At 39.4% G+C, this 21,891-nt stretch overlaps 4 protein-coding genes across 5 annotated transcripts; all 4 read left to right on the top strand.

The window, feature by feature from the left end:
• Positions 1-5,324: 5,324 nt before the first annotated feature.
• On the top strand, positions 5,325-9,727 carry LOC105392062 (acyl-CoA Delta-9 desaturase). Its single transcript, XM_048622545.1, has 6 exons — positions 5,325-5,558; positions 6,033-6,163; positions 6,622-6,827; positions 7,185-7,370; positions 8,748-8,904; positions 9,458-9,727. Exons 1-6 carry the CDS (start codon positions 5,333-5,335, stop codon positions 9,638-9,640), a joined length of 1,089 nt encoding a protein of 362 aa, XP_048478502.1. The 5' UTR covers positions 5,325-5,332; the 3' UTR covers positions 9,641-9,727.
• A 1,440-nt stretch (positions 9,728-11,167) lies between these two features.
• LOC105392061 (biogenesis of lysosome-related organelles complex 1 subunit 1) lies at positions 11,168-12,325 on the top strand. Its single transcript, XM_048622632.1, has 3 exons — positions 11,168-11,422; positions 11,513-11,585; positions 11,905-12,325. The coding sequence occupies exons 1-3, from the start codon at positions 11,362-11,364 to the stop codon at positions 12,158-12,160; spliced, it is 390 nt and encodes a 129-aa protein (XP_048478589.1). The 5' UTR covers positions 11,168-11,361; the 3' UTR covers positions 12,161-12,325.
• A 389-nt stretch (positions 12,326-12,714) lies between these two features.
• LOC105392060 lies at positions 12,715-15,074 on the top strand. 2 transcript variants are annotated; one of them, XM_048622630.1, is made up of 3 exons: positions 12,715-12,968; positions 13,861-14,058; positions 14,434-15,074. In XM_048622630.1, the coding sequence occupies exons 2-3, from the start codon at positions 13,869-13,871 to the stop codon at positions 14,952-14,954; spliced, it is 711 nt and encodes a 236-aa protein (XP_048478587.1). In that variant the 5' UTR covers positions 12,715-12,968; positions 13,861-13,868; the 3' UTR covers positions 14,955-15,074. The 2 variants fall into 2 exon arrangements, with proteins under 2 accessions (XP_048478587.1, XP_011561952.3); XM_011563650.3 differs by having other exon boundaries at positions 12,716-13,103.
• A 1,906-nt stretch (positions 15,075-16,980) lies between these two features.
• Positions 16,981-21,696, top strand: LOC105392058 (pyridoxal kinase). Its single transcript, XM_011563648.3, has 5 exons — positions 16,981-17,307; positions 17,495-17,738; positions 20,531-20,797; positions 21,197-21,376; positions 21,572-21,696. Exons 1-5 carry the CDS (start codon positions 17,218-17,220, stop codon positions 21,691-21,693), a joined length of 903 nt encoding a protein of 300 aa, XP_011561950.3. The 5' UTR covers positions 16,981-17,217; the 3' UTR covers positions 21,694-21,696.
• The last annotated feature ends 195 nt before the right edge of the window (positions 21,697-21,891 follow it).

Below are 21,891 nucleotides of genomic sequence, written 5' to 3'. Positions count from 1 at the left end.
CGAGCGTTGCTGTTTATAATATTGTTAATTGCTAATGTGTCGGTGGTGGTACGGTAGTATCTCTCTCGCAAGAAGCGCCACCGGATATACGTGGCATATTATAGCAGCAATAAATCTACAGAAATGCGGAGTCGAAAATCCAGTTAATCACTTGTAGCTCCCGACCTCAATGTACAAAATGTCGCCCACCCCCGACACACCACTTAATGAAGATTCATCGATGATTCCTCGGAGGCGCCGCGGAATTATGTTAACGTCACGATTTTAAATTGATCTAAACGTCAACATAACCTATAGTGCCACAAACTTATCTGTTCCGGTGAGAGCGAACTAAATTGGTCCATATAATCTATGTCAATATGAAATTCATTAGTACAGTAAGTAATGAGGTATGGACCAATTTAGTTCGCTCTCACCGGAACAGATAAGTTTGTGGCACTATACCTACTTATATACCTAGATTTGTCAGTAGCGGTAGCGTAGATATAACGTCTTTGTTAAAATCCGTTCAGAAAGTTGCAAGTGTTCCTAAGAAGCTTCTGCCTAAGAAATACAACAATCTTCTCCTATAGACGTTAGAGTGTTAGCTCTCTACAAAATAGTGAGATATCGCGGCCGCTGGGAACAAACCTACCGAACCGTACAGTCAGAGCAGATTTAACATCGTGTATTTTACTTTACCCAATATCTTTCAATGTATTTATTTATTTATTTATGCTTTTATTGCACAATTTACAAAAGTAGATGTACAATGAGGTGGACTTAATGCTAAGAGCATTCTCTACCAGTCAACCTGCAGGAGGTTCAGGAGCAGAAAGTAGGGAAGTGCAAAAAAATAACAAAAATCACAATCAATCAATGAATCTCACAAAAAAAAAAACCTACACAAAATCTACCATAATTATACCTACATATATAAAAAAAATATAAACCTATACCTAACATTCTAATAATATATAATAATACATTTATATATACTTATACATACACATATATATATAAATATACTAAGTACTAAGTACATGTGCAAAATGTTTCCTTCGTTATGTGTGTGTTCGTGATAGACAGGGTCGCTGTCGTCGGATACGACGAGGAGGCCATCGTCATCAAACGTTTAAATGTTTCCTGAATATAATTCGCTATTTTCGTTTACCAACTTTTTGTAAATTTATTTATTTATTTAAGAAAACTTACAGCTAACCCATTTATCATATACTTATAGCAAAAAGTAAAAAACAAAAAGCCAATTAAAAGTTTTCACTAATAACTTACAAATTAAAAAAAGCCAGGGAAGCCGCTGTTGGTACAACCAATTAAGAATTGAATTTTAATAAAAATTAAAACCTATATCCTTAAAGGTAAAATTATTGCAACACAAATAAGAGCTAGACAAACTTAGAACTAAACTTATCAGTTAAGAAATAATAAATGCTCTTGACATCACTGCATTCTATTGCCATTCATATTTTACATAGGTTGCAGCTACAATTTCTGTTTACAGATTCTGAAGCCAACAGTACCGCGGGGCGGCATCGACAAGGGACGGTGGTCGAATGCAATTTTGACCGCGATTGCCCCCGATTACCGGTATTGTGGTTTAAATGGGTCCCGATCTTGAAAAACGATTCGTTTGCGTGCCCCCGAATTGAAATTCTATGTGCCCGCTCAGTTCGAAAATTCGCATCGGATTCAATCAGGTTTTGTTATTTCTTTTTGAGTCTTCTCGCTCTACGCCTAACGCGTTTTTGATTGATCTGTAGTTGGTGTTCAATGTTTTTTTATTACTTTAGAGGAGATCAAGCTTTTCATATATTGATTATACTTAAAACAAGGTCGAATAATTTTGGTATAAAGTAAACAGTATCTTAAGAAGTAAGTACATAGGTATTTAATAAAACTACTAACGTAACGCCGATGAACAGCAGGTGCAGCCATGCACTTCCTACAACCTAGGCAATTGGTGATCGTTTATGCCAATAGGTACTTCAAGAAAGAATTTACAAATAAACTACTTACTGATGTAGATAAAAAAATTGTCTAACTACAACAAATACGAAAGGACATTTCGAAATAAACAAAACAGTTTGAACAATGTTAGTCGTGGATGCAGCTATGCAATATGCATCCCGCGCGGCGTCGACCAGCGTCGCATGAATTTACTTAAACAGACGACAAACAAACTTGCTCTTAGTTCTTATCACTTACCAGACGCAGTGGTGCAATGTTGCTTTGCAACTTTGTGCTATTTCATTTCGTTTATATCTAAAATTGCCAAACTGTCGACAAGAATGACAAGTGAGCGCAATGTGCTCTCAGCGCATGCCTTTTATAAACGTTAATTAAAGGCTTTGATTATAGTAGAATGTTCCTACATCCGAGTATAAATATTAAATATTTTCCCTTCGCCCTATTAAAGGTTATAGAAATAACCTTTAATAGGGCGAAGGGAAAATAATACTTACTTTATTTTGAACTCTAGTACCTTGAGTTACGGGCGCAAACCGATGAAAACCCCGGCTGGGAATCGAACCTGGGACCTTTGGCATAGCAGTCAGGGTCACTAACCACTACATCAGTGGGCCGTCAGTAATAGGTAAGTATGCGTTATTCTGATAAGGTTTAATTTCAGCAACCCGGATAGTGGTTTTAAATGAGGCCCTTTCAGGGTACTTGGAGGCTGCTGAAAACCAATTTCCGCGTAAGCTCGCCCGCCCTGAAAATTCATAGGTACCAACGTGTTTGTGTTTAATTGAATTTCACCGAAAATCCAAACTTCCAACTTAGCAAAATCAGATTACACTTAGGCACGTTGTGATTAACTTCGAATTTTATTAAGACTTATTCGTGGCCCTTGTAAAGCTTAGAATTTCATTAAGTATTATGCCGAAGAAATACATATACATAGGTATAAACCGTTTGTTTGTATTTAATGTAATAATTACCTCAGTTTAAGTATAAAAATACATAATTTCCAAGCAGTTTCCAAGTCATCTGGTTTATACGAGTGATACTTTTTACGTCGCGAAGGTGTCCCTGGAAGATTATCCCATAAAAAGCCATATCCTTACCTAAGTTTCCTAAAACCCAGAAGGATAATAATGTAAAAACTTCCATTTCTTTTACGACCAAATTTTTACGGCGTTGTAAAAAATATATAAAACGGGAACAAAGAACCATAGCATATGTTACTTCCTATGCCATCTCGTCTATTCTGATCTACAATAATATACGTGCAGATAGACCTTGATCCTAGAATTTCACAAACGTTGATGGCTTTGAACCATATCATAAAATAACTTAATTAGAGGTAGTTATAGCAATTTAAAAAATACATAAATCATACATATTTTCTTACTAACATACCATGTAGGTAGTAGGTATCAATGATAATGTTCTTACATAATATGAAATAACTGAATTATCCTAGGTATTCTTCTTCCTACTCCCACTTATAAAACAACCACCGTTTCCATATTCACGAGTATTCGATGCCAATATTCATTGCATGTGGTTCCTTTACTGTGGTTAGACGGCAGCTGAAAGTTATTTAATTTGAAAGCTGGCCGTCTGTAGGCGCTCGGGTAGCCTTCTTCATTTCCTCTACGGATCGCCATTGGCTGGCTAATTCCAGGGCACACGCAGTAGGGTTGCCAATTTTTTTACAGAAAAACGTTTTGGTTTCTTAATATCTATTGGTAAATGTTTTAACTGAAGGCTAGGAAGCAGATAGGAAGGGTACAGCCTACTGGCATAATATCGCCGCAAAGATTTTTATTAGTTATCTTTTGTATTTTATGGCAGACTTATGGGTTAGGGAACATCTTAATTCATTATAAAATTGATAGTCTGGTAATCCATAATTAATCAAATAAAACTCAATTTCTAGCTGATGGTGTTGGGGCTGCTTACGCTATTAATAAGTAGATAGCGATCCTCATTATCCCACAAACACCTCTACGTGACTAATTATCAACCCAGCAGACATGGCGTCTAAATAAATTATTAACTGTGTATCGACCAATACCAACACTCATTAATTTCATTCATTCCCTAATGTCTTCTATTCATGAATATGTAATGTATTGGATACCTTAACGCATTATTTAGCTTCGAAGCTACACGCGATCCAGTATCTATTAGATAACATAATTAACTGGGTTACATTAAACAGAGGAGCTCATAGCATACTTGTTTATGTAGCTTCTCCCCTGATTATATAATACATATACGTATCGTACGTCTTTGTCATAAGCATAAGTAAATTCTGACAAACATTCCCTAAATGCCGTTTTCACTACTGATAACGTTAAGTTAAGCAGAACTTAAGTTGGCATGCATTGCAGTGATTGGATAAATTGTCATTGACTTTGGTTTCACTCAAATTATATATTATGACATGGGCCTTCGTGTTTAATAACATGATAGTATTGAATTTGAATCGGATTTAAATTGTATTGAATTTCGATACTAATTACTTCGTTGCGACTTCGCGATAGGCAACCACCGTGGCTGTGTTGACTGATGGAGAAACGATGAAGAATTATAATAATTTTCAGGGCCCACGTGTGTATGACAGGAGGGAAAGTTCCCGTGAACAGTGATTGAACACAGCGCGTGACACCTCGTGCTCCGGAAAGTATGTAAATTTACGTCGACAGATTAATGTTCTCACTTTCGTGGGATGTAGTACGATAGCTGTTTATGAGGTATACTATAGAGCTGCCTTTGGCCGAAAAGAACTTATACCTAAATTCTAAGCAGCCTGAAAAAAATATATCTTTAATTGCTATTATTTTAATGAATCTACTCGATAATTATTAGCAGTCACTTCCTTCAAATAGTAGGAAATAAACAATAGTTCGACAAACCCGTAAGTTGGCCTATATATTACAAAACAAAGTCAGTGACCGATTCAGTTTAGTAACAGGTTGGACCTCAGCGATTGAATAATTTATTGTTAGTCATTGTCCTATTCGTAGGAATGTTATAAATGCACTAAATTGGGTTAATCAAGTTAGTCTTCGATAGGGTTTCGAGCAGCTAGTCGATATTTTTTAAGGATTAATTAAGCTGGTAAGTAAATGTTTTTAATTTCCACAGTAAAAAGTCACTTGATCTTGATCATCAAAGTTACGCACAAAGGAGACGCAACTGTTTATTCCCAAATTTGTCTAGAATGACCTCCTGATTCACCCCCTTTTGGCTTAGTATACCCTTTTTGCACCCTGTAGATAGCCATGGCACACGCGTGTTTAATTCATGCACACAAACTTGAAATTTTTGGAACTAGCTTTGAACTGAACCCATTTCTGCACCCAGGAATCAAACCAAAATGCCGCCCCAAGTGGACCCGACGATCAGCGGAGTCCTATTCGAGACGGACACTCAGACGGAAGACCTGGGTCTAGACCAGGACGTGTCCAAGCTGAAGAAGGCCGGGCCCAAGCAGTATGAGTACATCTGGGGCAACATCGCGTGGTTCCTGTTCCTGCATGTTGGGTCCTTGTACGGGATCTACTTGGGCTTGACGTCGGCTAAGTGGCAGACTAATGTGTTTGGTGAGTGGTGGTTGAAATTTTAATACTTACCATGTTTTGATCGAACATGCTCTGATAGTCGCAATGCTTAGCAGTTTTTTTTTTATTTATGATTTTCAAATAAATAAGCAATTCTTACCCCTTGGGTAACAATGTAGAATGCCATTTCTTGTAAAGATTACCAATGATTTGTTGGTTTGTAAATAGGCGCGATCTTTTGACTATCTTCGATAATAAAATTATCTAATTATGCTATATTTTAGACTCTGTTACCTATTACCTACCTACCTAGTTACCTAGTTTCGATTCGTTTTAAAAGATTTTCCTGTTTAAGGGTGTCAGCTTACTATAAATACTTATGCCAAATTTCATAAACATTGGTACCGGAAGAGTTACATCCATCAACCCATAGGTACTTACAAACATTTACATATTTTATAATAATTATTATTAGGAACCCTACCACCAACCCTAATCTCTCCCATCACCCGCCAGCATTCCTGGTGCACCTGATGTGTGCCATCGGCATCGGCGCCGGGTCGCACCGGCTGTGGACGCACCGCAGCTTCAAGGCCAAGACCCCCCTGCGCGTGCTGCTCATGATCTGGCAGACCATGGGCTTCCAGGTATCTTATTGGATGTATAAGAATGTTGCAGTATGAATGTAAAATGTGGAAGATGATATTTGTAAGTGATCGTAGGGTTTGTGGAAAGCACAATGCTTCTCATTGCAACTTTAAATTATTTATTATATTTGGAGGACAAACTAATTTCCTTAGTACAAGAAGGTACTGGTCATTTAAGGGCCTCGTTATCCCTTTCTACACCTCATTAAACAAATATATTCACCTCTAAGTTCAAAGGAATTAAACATAATGTTTTTTTCAAGTTAAGGAAGGAGGGTGTAAACTTATCCACTTTCTACTTAAGGTAGAGCGGCAATAAAGGTCACAGCACACATAAACCGATCGCCTTTTGCCTCGCCGCGGGAGCTCGAGACTCGCCTGGCCGACGGCCAGATCAAGGGCCGTTTACGTGTGCTGTGACCTTCATAACCAGTCTACAAAGTCTCCATTCCCCCCAGGACTCGATCTTCGAGTGGGCGCGCGACCACCGCACGCACCACAAGTACGCGGACACGGACGCCGACCCGCACAACGCGGAGCGAGGCCTGTTCTTCTCACATATGGGCTGGCTGTGCTGCAAGAAGAACCCCGAGGTCATAGAGGGGGGGAAGCGGCTGGACTTGAAGGATCTGTATGAAGATCCCGTGGTCATGTTTCAGAGGAAGTGAGTGTTTTGTAGGCAAATCAATTACTTAAGTACCTAAAATATGTTATTAAACTAGGTAGATAAAACCATATTCACTTTATCCACAACAGGTTTTAAAAAAACGAGAATGATAATTACCTGTAGGTAACTTTTGTATGGCTGAAGCAATTTTCAGGAAACATTATGTAGTAATTTGATTTGATGACAAACATGAGGGGTCAGATTAGCTTCCCAGGGCGCACCGGAATTAAATAATAGTACAGTTGATTCACTCAGGGTTCCAACTCTCATGCACTCTCTTAGACGACCCACTAGCAAACGTTACCACTATTTGGCAAACTTTATCACCAATATTGACAATCACCCTCTTCCCAGACACTACATGAAGATGATGCCGCTGCTCTGCTTCGTGCTGCCTACCGTGCTGCCCGTGTACTGCTGGGGCGAGAGCTGGACCAACGCCTTCTTCATCCCCACCATCCTGCGCTACACCATCGGCATCAATGTGGTGTGGAGCGTCAACAGCTTCGCTCACCACTTCGGATACAGGCCTTATGACAAGTGAGTACTGAGTAGGGGTGGTATGTGTGTGCAGGAGACCCATAGAGACGGGACTCAGAACCGGCCACACATTTCTGGACTTGAGCTTTTTGCCGAGACTTCTCACCCAAAACACAGTGTATGCTACTCTCGACATAAGCACAAGGTCACAATGTATTATTTAGCGACTTTGTTGGTTTGACGTCGATTTCGCTGGTAGGTAATTTTATCCCAGGAACCTAAGCTACGATGTAGCATCAGTAGCTTCGCACATTACTGATACAGGCCTTTACGACAAGACTGAGTAGGGTTTATTGTTGGTTGGTGTGTTAATTTCCCGTAGTTAAAAGACCCAACGAATAGACGCTACATAAATTTTTCACTCTGCTTCGGATAAGGACCTTAAGACGAGTGAGTAGGAGTTGTTATTATTGGTTGGTGAAATTGTAAGATTGTTTAATTGGGTAATTATCAAATATTAACTAAACAGATAAATACAAGCTACGAAAGTATACAAACAAACGCCTCTCAATTCACGATTATACTAATTCCTCATTCAAAATACAGAAATTAAGCAGTATATAGAGCTAATAATCACTCTACCTACCTAAGTATAAAGAGGACGCCTCGCATAATCAACCTAATTAGGAAGCATTAATATTCAAAGCTGAAGCTAGAATGTGTGCGATGTATGTATTCGGAACACAACAATTTAGTTTAATAGAGCTTATAAGTAAATTACCATCAATTATCATAATTAGTCGCCGCACTCAGCGCTCTTCCCTTTGTGCGGACAAGTTATTGAAATTAGCTCCAAATACAAATAGACACGTTTCCTGGACTAATCCAGGGCAGATTTGGGACTTAGCTTAATGATAATTAGGTATGTGGTATGTATGCTCGCAACGGTAATCCCCTAAAGAGGTACCTATGCAAAGGCAGTGTAGAACTCTTGTATAACGTAGGTAATATATATTATCATTAAGTTTAGGCGTTTATATAGGTGAAAATAGTGAGGATACCTAGGCTGCGTTCCCAGTAGGCAAACTGCTCACTCACACTGCTATAGAGGTCTAAACGTGAGCGTAACGCTACAAATTACAACGATACGCCAAACGATACTAACTCAGTTGGGTTACCTATATTTGTTATGGAGCCTAACATCTAGATACTACAGGGTATTGCAAAAAATCTCCCAAATGCGAGGTAAGCCGGAGGGCAGAGTGGCACCAAAAGACTAATATTCACCATAGAGTAAAATAATATAATGCGTGCCGCCGGCCGCCGCTGCGTCGTCGTGGCCACGACATTAGACTCGCGTAGGAAGGGTTCCGTATTTTGACAGCGAACACAGCATTGTTTTTTAAGTACCTATACTAAAACTATCCTTGTCACCAGGTCCCTGAACCCTCGTGAGAACATCGGCGTGTGGATGATCTGCGTGGAGGGCTTCCACAACTTCCACCACACGTTCCCGTGGGACTACCGCGCCACGGAGCTGCCCTTCTACAACATGCTCACCCCGACTATCGGCTTCATTGAGCTTATGGCTAAGGTAATGTCAGGACATCTCACACACGGCCATCCGACCCCAAGCTAGACAGAGCATGTGATATGGGTATCAGACAGCTGATAACCAAGCCCCGAGTACAAATATCTGCCCCGACCCGAGTGCAAATATCGAACCCGGGACCTCCGCATAGCAGTCAGTGTCATTAACCAACGTCGTCGGTAAAGATAGGAGACATGTCATCATGATTCATCACTACCCCAATCCTCACTGCAGGCTTAGTGCGGGCTGGTGGACCCCAACACAAACAAGCTTGTGCTGAGAATCATGATTAGTCATGACTTAATCAGCGAAAGCTTGAGTGTGCCAAAGAGCATATACAAAGATTGGCGGGGCGGTACTCACGCTAACTTTTCCTGTTTATATTTTCCACTGAAGAACGTTTCTTTCCAAACGGATATCTATTTTTAACATTTCATCAGATAAATATTGTTATATTACACTAACACAAAATAACATCGATCGCCTCAATACACTCTGTGCGGATTTCTTCAAGATTGTTTATTAATTTTCATAATAATTTGTTTTTCTTTCTCAGATCGGCCAAGCCTACGACCTGAAAGCCGTAACTCCGGATATAGTGAAGAGAAGATCCCAGCGCACGGGCGACGGCACCCACCACCTCTGGGGCTGGGACGACCCTGAATTTACTGAAAAACTGAAGTCCCAGCTCGGAGTAGTCAGCCACGAGGCCAGAGCTGAGAAAGCCAAATCTGGCTGATGAGAATTTTGTACGGAGCATAAAAGAAGAAAATTATATCGAACATAGCCCAAGATCTCGTTTTTCATTGGGTTTCATAGTTTAAGTACCTAAATAGTTAATCGTGATAAACCGGATGTACCTACTAGTACTCAACTGTGTTACTTTTAGAATAAGTTCTGTTATATATAAGATTTAAATAAGTAAGTAGGTAGTATTTCGTAATAAATAATTTGTTATCGAATTAACTTGCAGTGTTTATTTTTACCTAAGTACTTAATAATGTTAAGTTTGGTAGGTATGTATAAAATATTATATTTATCTAAGTAAGAAAGTATATTAATGTAATTTACTTACATATTAAATTCAAGTAAAAGCATCGGAATGAGTATGAATCTGAATCGTTTGCAATAAAACTTGACCCTAAACTAAGCATAACAAGGTTGAACGTTGAAACATTGTAAGTATTATCCGCGCATAAACTGTTAAGCACAGATGCTGTAAAACGTACCTACAACTGCAACTCCTGAACAAGTTAGTTGAAATCTTTTTCCGATACGCTGCCCGGCAGCTGGCACCTACAACCGGCGATAAGCGAAAATCGATACCACCGGACTCTTTAGCCGGTTACCTATAATTAATGCAATAAAGACGTTCAAACGATACAGCATAGCGGTTATACTCGTATCTAAGTAATATATAGTAGCTACTCTGACTAAAGCTCAAAAAGCCAGGATTTTGATCCCCTCTTGCCTTGCCTTGATCCCTCGCGGGGTAGGGAATAGTGCATTGCTGCACACACTTTTCACCAGTCTTTTGTTTAGTCCGACTTCTGAAATAATAGGAGGCTCAATTATATCTCCATTGACATCCTTCGGGCCATCAAGACAATGAACAAATATATAGTAGTAGATGCTTTATGTCTGACCGGTAATGGACCCCAAAGACTATGGCACAACCGGGAAACCATCACAGTGACGATCCACTCCTCCGACGGGTCTACCGTTTTTCACGAATGTTCTTGGAATGTTTGGAATCTTAACATCAGTTAGACAGCGTCTTAAAACTTTAAAAACTGCTACAGTAGAGCAATGTAAGTACCTGCCTATACCTAGTAAGTGTTATAACTACGACGGCATTGGTAGAGTAAGTTTAACTACTAGCACCGCGGGTATCGGGAAACTTATCTACCACTTTGTTGTGACAGTATTAGTAAAAGAGAAGCCGACAGTGGAGGAAACAATGATTTCAAGTAATTTCAATGGAGGGAAAGAAACTTGTAAATGGCCATATTGGCCATTATGCTCTACCCTGGGTCTACCCTACATGACGTACCAGCCGCTTCCGGCTACGAACAGTAGGGTCTTTATTATTATGAGTTCTTGTCTAACGTTTACTCATTCTATTTATTGTGGTTGAAAAAAGAAACACGTTGGCATAAACAATGCCACACAAGTTAGTTAAACGTTGGAAAAACGTTGCTTTGTCAGTCGTTGTCCGACTCTTGTCCGATGATCTCATCTGTCAGCTGTCACTGTCAGTGGCAAATGTCAAAGTCAAAACAGCTGTGCTGTACGATGTGTGTTGTTTACTGTTTTCTTACAAAATTGCAAATAATTCGAAGTTATAGCGTTTCCTATCAATTATAACTTGGTATTTTCAGTTATATCGTCCCCGTCATAAACTTCTAAATATAAGTTTGGCTACATAGTTAAAAATAAGTTTCCAGGCTCAGAATCATAATGTTATCGTCACTGATAAAAGAACACCAAGCTCGACAAACAGCTAAGAAAATAACACAAGGTTGGATATAATTAATAATGCGGGTATAAGTTCACTTCTCGTTGTGCCTCAAATATCACCTCACATTTTCATAATTTATACTTATTTCAGAACAAAAACGCAAAGAAGCAATCGCAGCTGCAAACGATTTAACTCAAGCCCTTGTGGATCACTTGAATGTTGGGTAGGTGTATTTATTAGAGTAAAGTTAGCTCTTCAAATCACACATATCTAAGAGAATCCAACTCTACATAGGATGGTTGTGTCTTACTTTAAGTACTACACCCAAGTCCTCATTATTCTATGTGTTTTACAGTTTCTACCAAAACAAAACCATCTTTTGTAGAATTGGACAACATACATAAAGTACAGAGACATACACAGACACAGCTACAAAAATTCTATAAATTTTTTTCAAATAAAAACTTGATTTTGAATCCTGGCCAAATGTAGCTATTTATTATTCAAAGTATACTTACTAGTAAACATATGTTTTGTTCCAGGGTGGCCCAAGCATATCTCAATCAGAAGAAACTGGATGCAGAAGCAAAGTTGCTGCACCAGGGAGCCATCAACTTTGCCAAACAAACACAACAGTGGCTGGCACTAGTCGAGAACTTTAGCAGTGCTCTGAAAGAAATTGGTGATGTTGAGAACTGGGCTCGGAGCATAGAGAATGACATGAAAATTGTCACAGATACACTCGAAAATGCATATAAAATCACCCAAGAGCAGCCTACTGTTAGTCGGCAGAGCTAAATTAAAACATTCCCCTAAGATTTTGCCTTTGACCTTGGGTAGAAGTTCTTTAATATTCTTAAAGTTAATTATGTAGAATAAGATTTGTTCAATGTATCTATAAAAAAATTACTGAATTATTGTTTAGTTTATAAGTTAAAAGAGAAAATTATACTTAAGTAACTACTTAAGTCTATAATTTATTGTTTGATACAAAAATGTTATAAGTTAAACTAATAGGGCTACCATGGGGCTATACCCTAAGATAAATTTATAGTTAGACCAAAATTATATAAATAAGGTAAGTAAGTAGGTACTTAAGAAAAACGAAGTAACTCGGTACTTGATTTAGGTAGGTGCATTAAATTAGTATACAAATTATTTTGTTTAATAATTTAATCCACCTACCTAACCCAAGTAAGTACCTAAATAAGAGTAAATTTATACTATAGCCCAAACAAGTGCGATAGGTACTCATTAGGTGTTCTTAATTCTCATCTAGGTCACCTACCTAATTTTTATTAAGTATATGTGGAAGAAGACATTTTATTTCAGCTCATCTCTATTTTTATTGAAACTCTGAATAAATAGGTAGTAGTTACATGGCGCAACGAACGTTCGCAAAGTGCAGCACGAGCACGATAACGAAAGTGTTATTATTATTAACAAGACGAAATAATAAATTGCTCTGTGAATGCGACGTTGCCGCTTCGTGCATCCGGATGCCGGGCCGGCCGCCGCCGCCGCGCGCCACGCCTGACGCCCCGTCGGCACCCGAATCGAATACGATCGTCAGGCCGCCTCCGGAGACCGGACCGAGAGCGCGTCTGTACGGTTCTTTATTTAAATAATAACAACAAATACAAGTTGAACTATCGTAACTGCAAAAATAACAACAAAAATTACAATTCCAAGGCATTTATTGTGAAATTGAGCTGGTTATCAGTAGCTTCAATCAAATCTGGTAAGTTTGTACCTACCATGTTTGTAGTGATAATGTGCGTAGGTATTTTCCGTGTATTCAAAACCGGACGCGACTGTCTCACACGGGGACGGACGGACGGTTTTGTATTATTCGAGGTGATATTCAATACGTTTTTTTATTATTAGGTAGTAAGTATAGGTAGTTACTTATACTAGTTCAAGAGAATCATAGGTAGGTAGGTACCTACACTAGTAAGTAAGCAATTTTTTATTTAAGTACTTAATTACCGCAATATTAACTTGATCTTGATTCACACCTTATGTCAATGTTGAGTGTACTACCATATCTACCAATACGGACACATATCTACTCCTTGCTGATACCTTGCGGAATGCGGGGTAGGCAGATGTGCATTGCTGTACTTAGACGTTTTTCGCCAGTTTTGTTTTAGTTAGTTATTAGTATGAGGCCCAATTCGTCGAATATTTAGAGTGCCTATAGTGTGCCTACCCATAGTTTATTTTTTCTCTGTGCATACCTGTACCAAACTAGTTAAGTACTTACCTACATTCGAAAAGAACATTATTATAATGTTGAAAGGTGGAGTCTCTAATTACCTACCTATGGTTCAGCAAGCTATCTAACTATGTAAAACCCGGAAGAGTTGTGTTGTGCCCACAGTGCCCAGCCGTAATCTTAATATTACAACTTCAGAGTCCACATATACAAGCAATGTCATCGACCTAGGTCTCAGGCCAGCGTATCTACATTACACGACATCTTTACTCTTCTCCAGAAACAGAAATGCCAAAGCGAGGTTCCCTGGACCCGGCGCTGAAGCTGATATCAGCTGTCCGCGAGCAGGGCTGCCTGTGGGACAAGGGCCACGCGCGGTATCACGACAAGGAGGCCAAGGCGCAGGCCTGGAGGGAGGTCTGCAGCGTGGTGGAACCTAATTATGAGGAGGCTGATGCCACGGATCGGCATGAAATGGGTAAGGTCTAAGGTTAGGTTTAATTGTGATAAGGATTAGTGTGTGTCGTGTCTTCGTATGTTCTCTAGCCTCTGGTAGGTATACCTAAAATAAGTTATCCTAACTATCTACCTTGCATATAAGTAGTTAGTAGCTTTGAATCAGAGCCATGTAAACTAGCAATATACTTAAAAAGTAAGTAGTTAATACTCTTTAGGTAACTATCGGCAGAAAAGACAACTAGTTAACTATAAGTAAGTTCAAGTATTTAACTAGGTATGTAGCTATGCTGGATTCCGATATTTCACGGGAAAATCTTTTTTGAGGATCGCATTACAATATTTAATGATACCTAGTTACCTACCTATCAACTAACTACTTATATTACTTTTTCAGGGCTATCATTAATACGCAAATGGACAAACATGAGGGACGCATACCGAAAAACTTTAAGAAACGCAAACAAGCAATGTAGGCCCTATATTTACGGAGACCAATTATCCTTCTTAGATCCAATGTTTGTTGACTTGAAGAAGACCAAACGAGAACGTAAAGAAATAAGCCATCATCCTGAAGTAGAAGTGGGCGATGAAGATGAGCAATGGGAGAATGAAGTGTTCGTTGACATAAATGAAGACTCCGAACCAGCGGCGAAAATGATGAAACTCAACTCAACAGAAAATCTTGACGATAGCGTAGTTTCTATTCTAGCAGGTCTCATTCAAAAAGAAGAGGACGACGACCGTGCATTCTTCAAATCTATCACTCCGGCTGTCAAAACACTATCTAACGACACTAAGCTAGAATTTAGAGTCGAAGTTATGAAATTACTTCAGCGACTCAAAAAGAGTGATGCCAAGAAACAATCTCGCCAATTTAAAACCGAAGCTGATGATTCCGAAGCTGATAGTGATTGATTGTTAATTGATACAAGTGGTAGTGAGACTGACACTAAGACAACATTAAAATAATGTATTAATTTCTATTAGTTAGATCTATAAGTTACCTAATACTTAGCATTAAAAAGTTGTTATGTTTGTAACAGTTTAATTTCGATAATATACCTACGTAAGTTAGGCTAGCCTAGGATTATGGAATAATGGATGTGTATGGTAGGTAGTTACGACTAAAATTATACATACTTACTTAAGTAGGTACCTATTATTGTTGATCTAAAGGACGAATACAAGGAAAGACTTAGAACCCATGACAGAAATGTCTGGAAAAGAACTTTAGATGCAATATGGTCCTCGTGAAGTTAGGGGAATAATCACTTAACTAACTAGTTAAGATAAGTTAAGAACTTAAGTACTTACCTACCTACCAACATTACTAACTACCTCGGTAAGTCAAATGAGAATGGCCACTTCTCTATGGCGCCATGACCCGCCAGAGCAGCCATTGATGAAAAATAATAATATAAAGGTTTACTGGAAGAAATCGCGTTTAGGTGATAAGTCCGCCTATGTATATATAATAATATATACTTGTATTGTTTTTTCTTGTACTTTTACTTTAAACTATGTAATTTGTGTATACAATAAAGTGTTTAAATAAATAAAATACTGATGTGTAGCCCATGACTACAGTACCTAACTATATCCTGGTGTAAAATTTATTATTATGAGGCATGAGAGAACGAAGATATAGTTAGGTGCTTAAAGATCATAGGTTTGGTTAGTGGCTGCAAAGCGGGTCAGATTTGGCCATTCTCTTTACAGTTAACTACTTAATACCCAAATATTAACAATAAAAAACCGGCCAAGTGCGAGTCGGGCTCGCGCACAAAGGGTTCCGTAGCAGCAAATAGTTATAATATTACAGTTAAATCAACCTATCTCAAAAACTATAAGAGATACTTTGATCAAACCAAAAATCGTTGAAAGAGTTAATTAGCATGCATCACCTCAATTTTTTTTAGAATTTTATACCCCGTAGTTATAAAAATAGAGGGGGGGGGGACATACTTTTTACGACTTTGAGAGCTGATATCTCAAAAACCGTTCACTTTAAGAAAAATGTTTTTTAGAAAACTTTATATCATTTTAAAAGACCTTTCCATTGATACCCCACACGGGTATGTACATCGAAAAAAAAAATTTCATCCCTCAGTTACATGTATGGGGGGCCCCACCCCCAATTCTTTTTTTTACTATTTAGTGTCATATTTTTGTAGCGGTTCATACAACACATATTCCCATCAAATTTCATCACTGTAGTACTTATAGTTTCCGAGTAAATCGGCTGTGACAGACGGACAGACGGACAGACGGACATGACGAAACTATAAGGGTTCCGTTTTTGCCATTTTGGCTACGGAACCCTAAAAAGTACCTACCTACCTACATATTAACGAATGTTCTGTGTCATTTTATTCCTTCAGTAGGTAGGACCCACCCTGGAGATAAAGATCCCCACGGGTCATGCATGTCATGCAATTTACGGTACCTAACTATTTAATTGCAGGCACTGCCCAGAGTGGTGTCATTGATAACTAGGTATTATACGCAAGTCTAGGCATTTCAAATATGTGGCCTTTAGAGTTTTGGTCGCAGGTTTGGCCGAGGCTGAACTGCTTATTGCTGAATTTTTTTAAAATTTAGTTTTTTCTTGGTCTTGTTGGTTGCTTCAGCGATCAGAAGGCATAAATGGTACGATGATTTGCCATATTTTGAACCAAACTAGCTACTACTAAAGGCGCCGACACACTTGCGGACGCGGCTGTGAGCCGCGACTGATAGTGTGCACGAACTGTCCCAAAAGACTATGCACACTATCAGTCGCAGCTGACAGCCGCCGCGTCGGCGTCTTAAGGCGGCGGAAACCACCTACTGGCGATCAAATACTTCAGAATAAGGATTCATTATAACCCACATCCTCCAACATCCACAGATAAACTATACAAATGTATTTGACACTGACACTGACAGTTGTATTATTGAAATGCCAGTATGTCTCCTCTATTTATTTCTACACATTTAAATTAATTAGTGCAAATTAGTTTATAATGCCTACAGTTCTTATCAGCATTTGTTGAGTGGAGGCGATTCAGCTAAGTCGTCTCATTTAGCTCAAGTTCATTGATTAAAATCCGTCCTATTGTGTTAAAATTGTTTTTGAAACTTGGTTTCAAAATTCTGGTTTAGATAACCCATAGGTTTTAATAAATCTGTTAATAAAATGAATGACGACACTCCAAGAGTCCTCTCCATCCAGAGCCATGTGGTGCACGGTCATGCTGGCAACAAAAGTGCAGTCTTCCCTCTGCAGGTATTTATTGTTCAAATACTAGATTTTAATAACCTTTAGGTTCTTCACATTCGATATTTAAAATAACTAAATGTAAGTACCTAACTACAAAATACCTATATACAATGGCAGACTTAATGTTTCATTATGTTTTGCAAAGCATAAGATTGTTTTTTTAAAAATACCTATCAATTCTATGATTTTTCAGGTTTTGGGCTTTGAGGTGGACTCTATAAACACGGTCCAGTTCTCAACCCACACAGCTTACAAACACGTGAAAGGCACAGTGCTGAAAAATGAAGAGATGGAAGACCTGATCCAGGGGCTGGTGTTGAATAATGTGCACTTCTACACGCACCTTGTGACCGGCTACTCAAGGTCACCCGAGTCTTTGAAGCAAATTGCTGGAATCATAAAAAAACTGAGACAGAAGAATCCAAATTTAATTTATGGTGAGGATGGTTTGATTTTGTAGATATTGTTGAGGTGCAGTATTTCAAGATAATTTATTTACACTTATACTTTAGCTCCTTCTTGCAAATAGCTTAAAATAGCACTCCACATTTATTCATAACTTATGAATTTTACATATGTGGTATTTGGTTTTATTATTATGTACTTACTTAGATAAAGCGTAACTTACTCCTAATACTATCTGGCAAAGTTGAAAAACATAAAATTTTCCACTACCACTTTATAACTATCAATGGATGCTATTGTCCCTTTAACCAGCAGAAGGATCCAAGTGTAGCAGAAAAATGAAACTTTGGGTATGGGTTATATATGTAAAGCTTTATTAAAATTCGAAAAAAAAATTTAAAAAAATATATATTTTATATGAAAAAAACATGGTGGCAATATAATGTACACTGCCGGTTTGAACGTTGGTGGAGTTTTTTTTCTTTGTTTCTTTTGGATAGTGATCTGCAATGAGTGGAGTGAGGCGGAGTGGGGTCTTGTCGGATGATGCTGTTGCCCATGAGTGGGGGGACGCGTTTGGTGTTCCGGATGGTGCGGTTTCTGGGGATGGTTTGGGGGAGTCGTATTCGGAACGGGTTTCTGCCCGGGGTGGTTTGGTGAGGGTGCTTGCAGGTGGTGGCGTTCTGCTTGGTTCGGCGGCGCTGTCGTCTCCGTCCTCATCGGCTTGTCGGTCTCCTTCACTTGCTGGACTTCCGGGCGCTTCGGGATCGGCACCGGAGGCTCTGTGTCGAGGTCTTTCGGCTGCAGGACCTCGGGGTGCTTCGGTGTCTGCACTGGTGTCTCCCCGGCGTCGGGGCCGCTCGGCTGCGGGAGTGCCGGGTGGCGCGGAGCCGGTTGCATCCTCTAGCATGCCGGATGGGTTGGATGGGGGTGAGCTTTCGGATTTCTCGTCTTCGGATTCGGGTGAGGATGGGACTGGTTGGGTGGGGGGAGCAGGAGTGGACCCGGGGGCCGGATCTCGGCTGCTTTGGTGCTCCGAGGGTTCGGTCTTCGGAGCGGGTTCCGGGCGGAGCGGGGCCTCTGACCTGCTTTTCTTTGTTCTTTGGTGATGACGTGCTGGACATTGTTGTGGACCAAACTAATTTATACGCTGTACAAGTAGGATCGAGAAATTATACACCAACCACTAAAGAAGAAATCAGGGCTTGGTATAAATTGGTTTGGTCCACAGAGGTGTTTGGTGCGTCATCGCTGAAGAGTGGAGAGGGGTGGGTCGGAGGTTTCGTTCTGTTTGGAGGCTGTTTTGGGGATTGAACTTTCGGAGTGTCAGGGTGGCTGATCTGGTTTCTGGGTCCATTCTTGTTTTTTCCAGTCGGTCTCATCTTCGTCCGAGTCTGGGTCTGGGGACGGGGGGTCCGGGGGTTCATTTTCGTATGGCCTGTCTGGTGTGTTGGGGGATGCGGTTGGTTCTGCGTTGCTTGGTGCTCTTGCAGCTGGGCGGCTTTGATGTTGGTGAGATGTTGGTGCAGATGTTGAGGCACTTTGGGGTCTTGTGGCTGGGGGACTTCGATGTGGAGTCTCTGGTGTTGGTCTTGAGGTGCTTGGGGGTCTGGTGGGTGGGGGAGATTGGCAGGCTGGTGGGGGTGGGGACGGTGGGGCCGTCGAGCTGGGTGGAGCGTCGTCGCCTGTGGGTGCCCTCACCGAATCTTTGTCGAATCGTTTTGGGTGGAAGCTTGTTCTGGGTCCGGTTCTTCCGGGTCATCTTCGGAAGTCGTGCCATCTGGAGTGCCGGGCATGTCTTCCGGCTCATGGGCGGTGGCATCATCTGGTGGGACTTTGTTCCGCTTCATTGTGGATCGTTGTCTGGAGGAAGCAGGGAGGGAGCGGAGCTTTGCCGGGGTTTGGACTGGCGGTGTACATTATATTGCCACCATGTAGGTACCTACAAGTTGATAGTGGCATATATATGGCCACCACAAAAAAATGGAAATTCGAATAAAAAATGTCGATTTTTTTTATAAATATTGATCATATCGTCTTCTATACTACATGTTTATATAAAAAAAGAAGGTTACTCACATTTTTATCTGCAGGATTGATGAGATATTTTTAAATAAACTTTGTACTATTGAAATGAGGCCATTTTTTTTCAAGTGACATTTTTTTTTTAAATGTTGGCAGTTTGGCACTACTAATTGATTTGATTGAAGAAAAAAAATACTGATGTGCATTCAGCTATGTATTAGTGACGTTTCCAGTAGCAAGATCGAATAAACTTTTAGAATTCTCAGGCCTATAAGATGGTGGCACGTATATTGCCATCATCAGTTAAAGGGTTAATAGCTACTAAAGTAATTGAAGGCAATTTGCTGGTAAGTACGAAACCATAAAATGTTGTCCTACTCATAATAAATATGTATGTTGTTAACATTTACATAATCAGGTTGTTTGTCTCATCTTACAAAGTCTAATAATAAGTAATGTATTGCAACCTTGTAATGTTATCTAAATCTATTACTGACATATTAACATGCTGGAACATATTTTATAGATGTTCACTATATTGTACAAACACAGTAGTAGTATTGTAGTTACATAGAGTTCAGCAGCACTAATTTTGCAATAAAATCTAGTGCAAGCCACAAAAAAGATTATTAAGCAACCATATTTTTTTGTAATTTCTTAAACTTATGTGATGTACCTATTTCTTATTGTCCTTGAATTCAGAAAAAGGTACCAGTTAAAGAAAAAAGAATGTCTACCAACTTTTACCTGTTGATCTGGGACCCCTATATTGTAATCTGAATTTGTTTTTATGTTTCAGTTTGCGACCCAGTAATGGGAGACAATGGAAAGATGTATGTACCAGCCGACATCCTGCCAGTCTACAGAGACGTGGTGGTTCCGCTCGCAGACATTCTCACTCCGAACCAGTTTGAGGCGGAACAACTGACCGGAGTGAAAGTCAACAACTTGGATGATGCACTCAGGGCCATTCAGGTGCTACATGACAAGGGGGTGAAGACTGTGGTGCTGTCCAGCTCCGATTTGGGAGATGAGGACACTATGATTGGCATTGCCAGTAGTCATGGTGAGTGTTAGATTGATATTGTGGCTGTCTTATCTTATCAATACCTACAGATTTTAAGTAAGTTAGTAGTAAAAGTAATAATTATCTTTTGATATCTATAAATGTTATTAAATTATATGTTATAATTCTTTTTCTTTCTTTTTTTCTGTTTTTGTTGAAAAAGAGTTGTGTCAAATAAATGTTTTCTTTCTTTCTGAAATCAAATGAGTTATCTAGATATCTAGGATTTTATTGGGTCATATTATTATATCAAATTAATATAATCAAACATCACATTCATACTTTAACATTATACAATATTTTTATAAGAAATTATAGAGTTTGAATGTTTAGGTATTAATGATGCACTTACCACAAACATGTTGCCCTCACCTGTTATCCCACTACATTTGTTTTCAGGCTCATGCTACACAATTGAAATACCGAAAATCAAAGCTTCATACGTCGGCACTGGAGACCTATTTGCTGCACTCTTCTTGGCATGGTTCTACAAGACTGACAGTGACCTGAAAATTAGTTTGGAAAAGACCATTGCTACTCTGCAAGCTATTGTAAAGGACACTTTTGAGAAGGCTAGAGGTATGTTTATAGCTCCTAATAAAACCATTCATTGTCAAGCTCAAGGTGTAAGTACTTAATGAAAATAAGGAAACTATTATCTCGTCAAAGTACAGATAATTGTTTATTTGGAACCAATAAAACATTATATAAAGGGATATTTCCCAGATAACCCGTAAATAGAGCTACAATTTATAGTAATTCTATATTTTTCAGCTAAACAGCCTACTGGGGATATCCCGCCGGCTTTAATGGAACTTCGGCTGGTTCAAAACAAAACCACCATAGAAAACCCAGGAAGCCTCATCAAAGCCGTACAGTTCAACCGGAGCCAATAGTACCAAAAGGAGAAGCATAAGGTATCGCAGATTAGGGGACGCTACACGGGTTCGTTATATTCGTCCATAAACTCGTAACTGCGCATTCTACAAATCATAGCGCCGTATTTATGGCAAATCGTAATCGCGACGTGTATCTATGTCGATAAGAACCTGCGTAGCGGCAGCAGTGCATCAAACCTAGATCAATATCAAGGT

Source organism: Plutella xylostella, chromosome 8 (assembly GCF_932276165.1).
Source record: "Plutella xylostella chromosome 8, ilPluXylo3.1, whole genome shotgun sequence".
NCBI classification, from domain to species: Eukaryota; Metazoa; Arthropoda; class Insecta; order Lepidoptera; family Plutellidae; genus Plutella; species Plutella xylostella.
The sequence above is the reverse complement of the archived record's forward strand: the minus strand, read 5'-3'. Positions and strand labels throughout refer to the sequence as shown.

Coding starts and splice junctions, on each gene's coding strand:
- LOC105392062 (XM_048622545.1), top strand. CDS start 5,333: ATGCCGCCCCAAGTGGACCCGACGATCAGCGGAGTCCTATTCGAGACG. Junction 5,559..6,032: donor GTGGCAGACTAATGTGTTTG/GTGAGTGGTGGT, acceptor ATCACCCGCCAG/CATTCCTGGTGCACCTGATG. Junction 6,164..6,621: donor GGCAGACCATGGGCTTCCAG/GTATCTTATTGG, acceptor CATTCCCCCCAG/GACTCGATCTTCGAGTGGGC.
- LOC105392061 (XM_048622632.1), top strand. CDS start 11,362: ATGTTATCGTCACTGATAAAAGAACACCAAGCTCGACAAACAGCTAAG. Junction 11,423..11,512: donor AGCTAAGAAAATAACACAAG/GTTGGATATAAT, acceptor TACTTATTTCAG/AACAAAAACGCAAAGAAGCA. Junction 11,586..11,904: donor GTGGATCACTTGAATGTTGG/GTAGGTGTATTT, acceptor GTTTTGTTCCAG/GGTGGCCCAAGCATATCTCA.
- LOC105392060 (XM_048622630.1), top strand. CDS start 13,869: ATGCCAAAGCGAGGTTCCCTGGACCCGGCGCTGAAGCTGATATCAGCT. Junction 14,059..14,433: donor CACGGATCGGCATGAAATGG/GTAAGGTCTAAG, acceptor TTACTTTTTCAG/GGCTATCATTAATACGCAAA.
- LOC105392058 (XM_011563648.3), top strand. CDS start 17,218: ATGAATGACGACACTCCAAGAGTCCTCTCCATCCAGAGCCATGTGGTG. Junction 17,308..17,494: donor GTGCAGTCTTCCCTCTGCAG/GTATTTATTGTT, acceptor ATGATTTTTCAG/GTTTTGGGCTTTGAGGTGGA. Junction 20,798..21,196: donor TGGCATTGCCAGTAGTCATG/GTGAGTGTTAGA, acceptor ATTTGTTTTCAG/GCTCATGCTACACAATTGAA.